Genomic DNA, 10122 nt, shown 5'->3' with positions numbered 1-10122 from the left:
TGGAGCACAATAAACACCTCACCTTTACAGAAAATAAGAAACAGTGAAAAATACAGTTCCTCATAAGCAAACCTAATGCATCTGCAAATGTTCAGTTCACCTTACCTTGTTAGGGCTTATCAAATCGAAATGTTCCCACATAAGAGAAATCCTCCTCTTTCTCGCCGGCTCCATCCTTCTCCTATCCTGTCCTCGCGCTCCTAAATCTCCTATCTAATCTATCTATCTCTATCTATCTATCTATCTATCTATCTCCTAAACTCTCCAAACACCGAACTAACTGTCTCAAACTAAATAACCACTATCCAAACTCTGCTATCCAAACTATCCACTCTCTCAACTGACCGCAACTCGCCTACAACAACCCACATTTTGAATGGAGCCTGTGGGGTTTCTAAAGCCGTCAAACCCCGCGCCAAAATCTGAGCCACTTCCCGAAGCAGTCACGTGGTACAGCCGGCTTCGGACGTCATCGTTTTCGGCTCCTCCCCTAAATGAGGAGCCGATAAGTGCTTTACGGTGCTAAGTCCATTACTCGACACACGCCTCGAAGCCTCGGCACATTACGTAACATCACTACCTTTGACACTCTGGACCCGCTGACTAGATCCTGGCAGTTTTCCTGGTTTCAGAACCTCCCTCGTGACGCCGTGGAAAGTACCCACTGGTTGCCCGAGTTCCCAGACTCACCTCTCCGTTGTTTACAAGTATCTCCTGGATCCCACGGCTGGCGGTCGAACCACTCCTCTGTGTCTCCGTTGCACCGGAGCCCACCTGTCCGTCCTCCGCCGCACTCCTCCGTTGTTCCTGGACCCACTAAGAGACCGAGACCCTGGACATACTCAGTTACCCTTCAAGATTCAGATCCAACCACCACAAGTAAGAACAACCTATGTTTTATCTGAGATTTCCATATTCCCACGACCCCTGAACTCACCAGTCTGCTCTTTCCCCTCGCAGTGAACCACTGCTGCCCGTTACCGTCGATTCCTTGGACCAGACCACTTTTGCCACATTCTGATAATTGTGTAATCTTAATAAATCACTTAAACTGATTTCAACTCTCCTGTCTTGTGTTCTGCATGTGGGCTAGAAAACTTAAACCCATCATGACAAATCCAGGACAGAAAATAACTTAGTAACTTTCTATTCAACACATGTTTAGTTCTGGTAAATTAGTAAAGTTCTGCTGAGGGAACAGAGACGTCAGGAGGCAGAAGATGATTTTACAGATGATCTTCATGTGTCTGATGGTTCAGAAAGTTTCTGTAAACTGGATTCCTCTGCAATCAGACAATCTAACATGTTTACACAACCCTCCTTCAGGTGTCCCCTGGGTTTTTATAACCTGTGTAAAGAACTAGAGTATGTGTTTCTGTCATTTGCATGAAAAGTTCTCTGCAGATAAATGTTTGATATTTGCATTTATTATAATCTGCAGTCCTCCTTCCTGACGTGAAGAAGGCAGGCTGTCTGTGAGAAATGGTTATGAAAAGACAACTTTTATGCCATCAGTGAATGTTGGCTTTAAAACAGATAATTATGTTGTGATAATCAATCAATCAATCAATGGTAGTGATAAGCAGCCCTGTGTTCCCATCAAACATGCAGCTTGTTGCTCAGGTTTACTTTGTAAACATGCTGAATACAAACCAAGTTTATCATTTTAAAACATCAGAAGCTGCTATTCATTTTCTTCATGACATCAACTAGTATATTTATTTCTAGGAAAAGAGGAAATACTACAAACTTTACACTCTCCTGTTTAATGCTTCTGTTTTACCTGCTATCTGTTGCTAACTTGCATAAACCTCCACAGTATGTGTTACTGTCATTTGTTTGGCAGCATTTTTACAGATAAAGTTTAAGTGACTGATAATTATTACTCCAGAATTTCTTATGAAAAATAATCTGAATTTCCAGTTTAGGACGTTGAAGATAGAAGGTATAAAAATATTGCAATAAGTACTTTATCAGTTTTTAAACTACGTAAAAAGTTTTATAAAGAAGTGTATTTATTTAAAAATCTTTTTAATTAACTAACTTTTCTTTAGTTTCATTTTTGTGTTCCTCCTTCCTCATTAAACTAAACCTTTAAAAGACTTTTTTAAATGAAAACCATATGAATCTATATTATCTAATCAATAATAATGTTATTAGAAATCACATTTATTTCATCAACGTTATCAGTAAGTGAAACATACATATAGATTAACTGATATAAAAAAGTAAAACAACAAAAAACAAATTTCTCACTCAATGGTTTTCATCCACAATATTTCAACTCTTCTATAATGTCAACATTATCGCCACCTGCTGGATTTTCATGAGCAATGAAACATTTTTTGTGAATCGCTGCTTTTGTCACATATTTTAATAAAGTTGCTCTTTAACTTTTCTTACAGCAAAACAAGATGAACATCTCCAATGACTCCACTTTTGCTCCCTATGACTATTATGACAATTACCCTGGTTATGAACCGTGTTCTTTCAGTGACAGCAACAGTTTGAACGTTGTGGTTGGTCCTTACATTCACTCCATCATCTGCATCCTGGGCTTGGTGGGGAACAGCCTGGTCATCTTCACCTATGCCCTCTACAAGAGAACCAAATCCATGACTGACGTCTACCTGCTCAATGTGGCCATCGCTGACCTGCTGTTCGTGCTGGCTCTACCTTTCATCGTCTACAACGAGCTGTACTCTTGGCCGATGGGGCAGGTGGCCTGTAAGCTGCTGCGTGGTTCCTACAGCGTCAACCTGTACAGCGGCATGCTAATGTTAGCGTGCATCAGCACCGACCGCTACATCGCCATCGTCCAGGCTCGCCGGAGCTTTAGGTTACGTTCGGTGTCAAACAGCCGCATTATCTGTTTCCTGATCTGGATCTTTGCCTTACTGGTGTCTGTTCCCACTTTCCATTTCCACCATTGGTACGAACCATCACATAATAACATCACCTGGTTCAACAGCAACGAACAGGAAGAGACAACAGATCCACAGTATGTCTGTGAGTGGAAATTTGATGACATTAACACTGCTAGCATAGTGAAGGTTGCTGTTCCCAGCACCCAACTGGCCATTGGCTTCTTCCTGCCGCTATTCATCATGATCTTCTGCTACACTTCAGTCATCATCACCCTGCAGAAAGCTAAAAACTACAAGCGACGCAAAGCGGTCCGAGTGGTGATGGTGGTGGTGCTGGTCTTCATCGTCTGCCACTTGCCTTACAACCTGGCCTTGTTCTATAAGACAGTCAATTTGTTCAAACAGAGCGATTGTGACGAGGAGGACTCACTGCGTACGGCGATGTCTGTGCTGCAGATGGTCGCCTACCTGCACTGCTGCCTGAACCCGCTGCTGTACGCCTTCATCGGAGTGAACTTCAGGAACCACTTCAGGAGGATCTTCCAGAACTTGTGCGGTTTAGGTCAGAGGTACATCGCCCCGCGCCGGATCACCTCAGATATCTGCATGACCACAGTTCACCATTCAGTGGATGGTTCTGCTGAAAACTGTTCATCTTTAATCATGTGAAGATGTTGATCTCAGAAGATCTGATTGAGACATTCAGGTTTTTAATGTTGTGATCTCTGTTTTTCTGTGTTTATTTTGAGTTTCTTTGTCTTCTGAGTCTCCGTGTTGTCCTGTCCTCCCCTTGATTGTTCCCAGGTGTGTCTCGTTCCCTGATTTCCTCCTGTGTATTTAATGTCACCTGTGTCTTTGCTTCTCTGTCGGGTCCTTGTCATATGTGTGAACTGTCCGCACTGTGTCCATTCGGTTCTCCAGTTGCCTGGCTGTTTGGACTCAATTTGGATTGTGCTTCGAACTGTTTTTCGAGTTGTTTTCACCATTAAATCATCTTCATTCATTTTACCTGGGTCTGCTGAGTCTGCCTCACCACCTCATCCACCACTTCATGACATTTTAATATTCAAACTGGACTTTTACCACCAGTATGATGATTTCAAAAGAAAAAAAAACATGACAATATCCATAAGTTTTGTTATGTTGAGCTGATTGTTGCTCATTCTCCATAAGAATACTGGCTACTGTTGACAATACAGTACTGTGTATTGTATGATTGTATAAGACCGTCCATTTGTTCAAACACATCGATTGTGACGAGGAGGACTCTCTGCACATGGCGATGTCTGTGCTGCAGACCGTCACCTATAGGCATAATTATGACTCTAGGTACAAGTACTTAAAATTTTACTGAAAACCAGCTGAAAAAAATGTTTTTTGTCTAAAAGAGTTGAGAAGTTGTTAGGGGGAAAGAAGAATAGATTTCCAGACAGACGACTCTGTAAATGTTTACATTCAGTTGATCAGATGGAAAAACCAACCTGACTTACAAAGTCTCTGTTATGGATACATTTGGACAGGATATGAAGAAATAAGATGTTTTATTTGAAAGATGTTTTTCTGGGCTGACTAAAATAACCGTAAGATATTTCTGATGCCCAGTTGAAAAGATTGTTACATTGCAGTAAGAAGATCCTGGTTTGAATCCCAGCCTGGAGTTTTTCTGCGTGGAGTTTATGTTCCAGCTACCTGAGTGTATGGGTTGTGGGGGTGTGCATATGTGTGTGTGTGTGCATTGGTACATGCATTTAGCAGGACATTTTGTCAGAATACACACAACACAAGAAGGACATTTTGAATTAACAGGACAGAAGAGGTGTCCTGCTAATTTTGACAAAAATCTAAAAACGTAGAAAGGCCTAATTGGTCCATTAACCCCAAAAATGCAAAAAAAAAAAAAAGTCTGTTTAATACACATAAACCTGATTTTGTATGTGTGTGGGTGTGGGTGTGGGCGTGCGTGTACATGGTGGTTTATCCTGTCTGTCTCTGGATTTCCCTCTGATGGACTGATGACCTTTCCTTTAATGCGGCTAAGTATAGTCATATCGTCATTGTACTTAATGAAAATATTGTTTCCTTGTGTAAAAGTACAGTTTGTGTGTATGATGTGAAGAGTTTAAGACTGAGGCTACAGTCCTGTGCTGCCTGTAAGCTCAGCAGAAATCTTCTTCCCGTCACAACCTGTGGTCTCTGAGAGGAAGTCCAAAATCCAGTTTCAGATGGGGGTTGGTGTTCCCAGTTCTCCTTAAACTTATGTTTACTTAAAGCTGCAAAACATACAATGCACATTATGCAGGAAATCAAAAAAAATCCAACATACACCATTATTTGAACACTTATCTTTCTTCAGACATGAGTGCAAATGTTTTGTGTAGAGACGGTGCGGTGAGGAGCCCTCTAGTGTTCAGGTGAGGTATGGACATTTTTTAAAATCACATTTGACAAAAAACAGACACTCAGAAAACCTCAGAGGTAAAAACTGTTTCTAACAAAACAAAGATAGAGATTTAGTGAACTGTTTGGAATATAGACCATAAAATATGCAAATAGTTACATGAATGTAAAAATAAAACTCAGTGTATCAGAGGGGAACATAGAAATTGTTTGTGTACATTTTATAGGTTTTATGTTTCTTACGTATTTCTCTTTTAGTGTAAAGGACTTTGGCTTTCATCGTGGTTTTGAAATGTGCTGTAGAAATAAAGTTGATTCACTAAAGCAGAACGACTGGAGAGTTTTTGCTCAGTTCCTCAAGTCCCTCTGAGGGTTTGTGTTTAATTAATTGCTGAAGCAACAGGAATATTTAGCAGCAGTCGAATCATTTTGACACAGAAAGTAACTCTGACTTTGAACCCGCCGGCTTTCTGCCTGAGCTTTTATTCAATACAGGAAGGAGGAAACTGTCTGTAAATCAGCTTCAGAAGGTGAGAATCCTGATTTAACAAAGACTGATAACAGAAATATTTAACTGTTTATATGATTTTATGAAATCTTAATTATTTTAAATTGTGAAATAAGAGTGAAAAGATTTTTTGTTAGAATGACTGTGGAGGAATGTAGAGCTCTTCTGCTAGATTAGCAGCTTTGTTTCATGTTATTGTTGCTTATTGTTTAATTATATTCTCACCCAGTCATGGTGCTCTATCACTCCAGGAAATAATACAAGGAAATGAAATAATTTAACTTAATATTCATGTTTAGATGTGAGAAACAAGTAAAATGAAGCTCAAATCAGTTGAGTCAAAGAACAAGGAGAAGGAAAGAAAGCATTTTTCTTTGGAAATAAAGTTAATCTAAAATGTTTACACACTCCTGCTTCATGTTTTAATTGAGGTTTTTTACCAATAGTATCGTATGTGTTTCTGTCATTTGTACGAAAAGTTACCTGCAAATAAAGTTTGACTGACTGATAGTTTACTCCAAAATGAGAGTTTATCAGTTTCTTACCAAATAGGAATGATAAATATGCCTGTGCGTCGTCGCCATCCCTTACTCGAACTTTTGCACTTTACACATATAGTCAAGTGAACTGACTCCAAAACTGAACCCTGTGGAGTCAGAGCTATTTATTATACCTCCTCCCTCTGGCAGCTCCAGCTTTTATATGTTTTATTTTCAATGTAGAAGATTCAGACTTGTTGGAAAACTTTATATTAAACGTTTTATTCAAATTATTCCTCTATTACAGTGTTAATACCAATGTATTTTGTATAATGTTCATTAATAAATCTTATTTTCTGAACTGCAAAAATTAATCACCAATTCTACATATTAGTTGTACAACTAAGTAGAATTAAAAAGAAAGGAAGCCTCACGGTGCTTTGAATGTTTTCCTTCTCAATATTTCAACTTGTCTTAATGTCAACATTATCGCCACCTGCTGATTCTTTATGACCATTAAAGCATTTTTGTTTCAAATCGTTTTCTTTCTTTTGTCATTTTGACATATTTTGATAAATATTTTCTTGGCTTTTATTACAGCAAAACAAGATGAACATCTCCAATGACTCCACTTTTGCTCCCTATGACGATTATGACAATTACCCTGGTTATGAACCGTGTTCTTTCAGTGACAGCAACAGTTTGAACGTTGTGGTTGGTCCTTACATTCACTCCATCATCTGCATCCTGGGCTTGGTGGGGAACAGCCTGGTCATCTTCACCTATGCCCTCTACAAGAGAACCAAATCCATGACTGACGTCCACCTGCTCAATGTGGCCATCGCTGACCTGCTGTTCGTGCTGGCTCTACCTTTCATCGTCTACAACGAGCTGTACTCTTGGCCGATGGGGCAGGTGGCCTGTAAGCTGCTGCGTGGTTCCTACAGCGTCAACCTGTACAGCGGCATGCTAATGTTAGCCTGCATCAGCACCGACCGCTACATCGCCATCGTCCAGGCTCGCCGGAGCTTCAGGTTACGTTCGGTGTCAAACAGTCTCATTATCTGTTTCCTGATCTGGATCTTTGCCTTACTGGTGTCTGTTCCCACTTTCCATTTCCACCATTGGTACGAACCATCACATTATGAGATCACCTGGTTCAACAGCAACGAACAGGAAGAGACAACAGATCCACAATACGTCTGTGAGTGGAAATTTGATGACATTAACACTGCTAGCATAGTGAAGGTTGCTGTTCCTAGGACCCAACTGGCCATTGGCTTCTTCCTGCCGCTATTCATCATGATCTTCTGCTACACTTCAGTCATCATCACCCTGCAGAAAGCTAAAAACTTCCAGCGACACAAAGCGGTCCGAGTGGTGATGGTGGTGGCATTGGTGTTCATTGTCTGTCACTTGCCTTACAACCTGGCCTTGTTCTATAAGACAGTCAATTTGTTCGAATACAGCGATTGTGACGAGGAGGACTTGCTGCAGACGGCAATATCTGTGCTGCAGACCGTCGCCTACCTGCACTGCTGTCTGAACCCGCTGCTGTACGCCTGCATCGGAGTGAACTTCAGGAACCACTTCAGGAGGATCATCCAGAACCTGTGCTGTTTGGGTCAGAGGTACATCGCCCCGCGCCGCCTCTCCATTGATTGGACCAATGAAGACAGTACGTCTTTTAGCATGTGAAGCTAATTGTCTCAGGAGCTCTGATTGAGATCTGCAGATCTCCAAAGCAAAATCTGACCACAAATGGAAGATGTTAGAAATTATTCAAAAGAAAAATCAAAACATTACAAACTCCTGAGGTCTCATTGTGTTTATTGTTGCTTAATTTCCATAAGAATCTTGGCTGCTGATGAAAATGGTTTCTGCTTGAGGCATATCGATGTGTAAAGGAATAAACATCTCTGTTTTGAATACATTTGGACAAGACATCAAAATTTCATCATATTTTTCTGGACTGATCCAAAAATACCGGAAGATGTTTCTGATAGTTCAGAGTTTTTAGAGGAAGTGTCCACCACCTTCTGAAAAGGAAACATTAGACTGTTTATGTACATGGCCTGTTTTTGTATAATACTTTATCTAGATGACTCCAAAGCGCTTCACACTGCATTCACCCATTCACCCGTTCACACACACATTTACACGCTGATGGTGCTGAGCTACTACATTGTAGCCTGAACTGCCCTGAGGCAATTTAACAAAATTTGTGACATAAATCCTGCAGTTTTTACCTGGAAACCCAATAAATACGTCATGATCCTCTGTAGTCAGATTCACACCCTTAAAATAAGAATTTGTTCAAGCACTTTCAATTAAATTTCACTTTTCAGGTAGGAGTCTATCTGTATCTTAACCTTTCAAAGTTCTCCAAATCTTCTAATCTATTTTCTTGATGATTTTGATGATGGCATTTAACAAAAAAATCATGTTAATTGCTGTTTTATAATTGGTTTCTGCATTATGTTTTTATGGTGTAAACACTTGAACCATGTTGCAGCAATCAATTTAACTAAAGATAAATGGATGGATAAACTTCTCAAGATCTTTTTGTGTTCATTAGATCTTAAATGTTATTAATTTTATTTTTAAAGCATGTTGCCACAAAGCGATAAATAACTATAAGGTGATAAAATTAATACTGATGAACAACCAGTAAATTAATAAGGAAACACCCAGAAAATCCTCCCTGGAAATGTTCTGCAGGCCATAGAAGGCTGGTTTTGTAACTGTCTTTATGTGTCTCTACAGGTTCAGGTCACTAAACCTGTTTAACTGTTGAAGCAGCTTTTTAAATGATTTTGTTGATGATTGGAAGGTTGGTAGGTTTACTTTAAAGCAATTTGTCTTGATTGTTGTTTCTTTTTAAGCATTGGGTTTGTCACTGCAGTGTAAAGTTAATTGTCTGTTTTTTATTTTTATTTTAGTTTTTCATGTGAAACACTTTGAATTGCTTTGTTGATCAAATGTGAGGTACAAATCCTTTTCCTTTTCTTTCATAAATGTAATTTTTATATTGTGGAATCAATTCTTATTGTTTGGTTAATTAAACTGAGATATATGTATCATTAAACCCTAATTATTTCTGATCAGTTGATTTGAATATGTTGGATAATGTTCTCATACTAACCTTTTTGTGTTATGTGTTCATGATTTGCTTTGAAAGAGGAAGCTGTACGTTCTGTTTCCTGTCACTTTCCGTTTGCCATTATGTTTGTTCATGTAGTTCCGCAGTTGTCCACTGGGGGGTGAGATTGAGTTCATTCCCTTTAAGTTGTTCTCAAGAAGTTGGATCTTCACTTAGCAATAAAGCACAGCTGAAGATGAGTAATGAGGACAAAATGCAGCAGAATAGAAGCAGAAATATTAAACAAATAAAACATTAATCATTTTACCTTTGACTTCCTGGAGTTTTGCATCACATTATGATGTTATTATCTCATTAAAAACATACCTGGAGTGTTGTTTTAATTCTTTCATGCGTGTTTGAGAAATCATTTAATCTCCCATGGCAACCATTTACAAGTCAATTTTATAAATTACTTTTTGTGTATGGAGCAATTTTATCACAACTGAAGGAAACAGTTACGTGATAGTGCTAGGAATTAACATCATGTGCCTGGAAAATGCATATTGCTGCCTCTTAAAGTTTTCACTGTTTTAACTTGAAGTCCAAATGGGTCCTTGGAACTGGCCCAGTACAAGCACCATTTTAGGACTGGAACCAGTTATGGTTTGGAAAACTTTACAATGATGGATTGATGTTTTCACAGATGCTGAACAAGAATTTAAACAAAATAAGTTCCTGATTTGAAGCCAACCTTCACTGATGACCAGCTAGCCTCTGTCTGTTACT

The 10122-nt window shown here is 39.3% G+C and overlaps 2 protein-coding genes across 3 annotated transcripts; both read left to right on the top strand.

Annotated features, from left to right (window-relative positions):
* The first annotated feature begins 737 nt into the window (after nucleotides 1–737).
* LOC114159144 (C-C chemokine receptor type 6-like) lies at nucleotides 738–4711 on the top strand. 2 transcript variants are annotated; one of them, XR_003598552.1, is made up of 2 exons: nucleotides 738–879; nucleotides 961–1021. XR_003598552.1 is itself a non-coding variant. In XM_028041259.1 (2 exons), the coding sequence occupies exon 2, from the start codon at nucleotides 2415–2417 to the stop codon at nucleotides 3534–3536; it is 1122 nt and encodes a 373-aa protein (XP_027897060.1). In that variant the 5' UTR covers nucleotides 802–879; nucleotides 2406–2414; the 3' UTR covers nucleotides 3537–4711. The 2 variants fall into 2 exon arrangements, 1 of the variants encoding a protein (XP_027897060.1); XM_028041259.1 differs by lacking the exon at nucleotides 961–1021 and adding an exon at nucleotides 2406–4711 and having other exon boundaries at nucleotides 802–879.
* A 930-nt stretch (nucleotides 4712–5641) lies between these two features.
* Nucleotides 5642–9726, top strand: LOC114159145 (C-C chemokine receptor type 6-like). The gene is made up of 2 exons (XM_028041260.1): nucleotides 5642–5794; nucleotides 6852–9726. Exon 2 carries the CDS (start codon nucleotides 6861–6863, stop codon nucleotides 7947–7949), a length of 1089 nt encoding a protein of 362 aa, XP_027897061.1. The 5' UTR covers nucleotides 5642–5794; nucleotides 6852–6860; the 3' UTR covers nucleotides 7950–9726.
* Nucleotides 9727–10122: the final 396 nt, after the last annotated feature.

The sequence above is a fragment of the Xiphophorus couchianus genome, chromosome 15 (assembly GCF_001444195.1).
Source record: "Xiphophorus couchianus chromosome 15, X_couchianus-1.0, whole genome shotgun sequence".
NCBI lineage: Eukaryota > Metazoa > Chordata > Actinopteri > Cyprinodontiformes > Poeciliidae > Xiphophorus > Xiphophorus couchianus.
The sequence above is the reverse complement of the archived record's forward strand: the minus strand, read 5'-3'. Positions and strand labels throughout refer to the sequence as shown.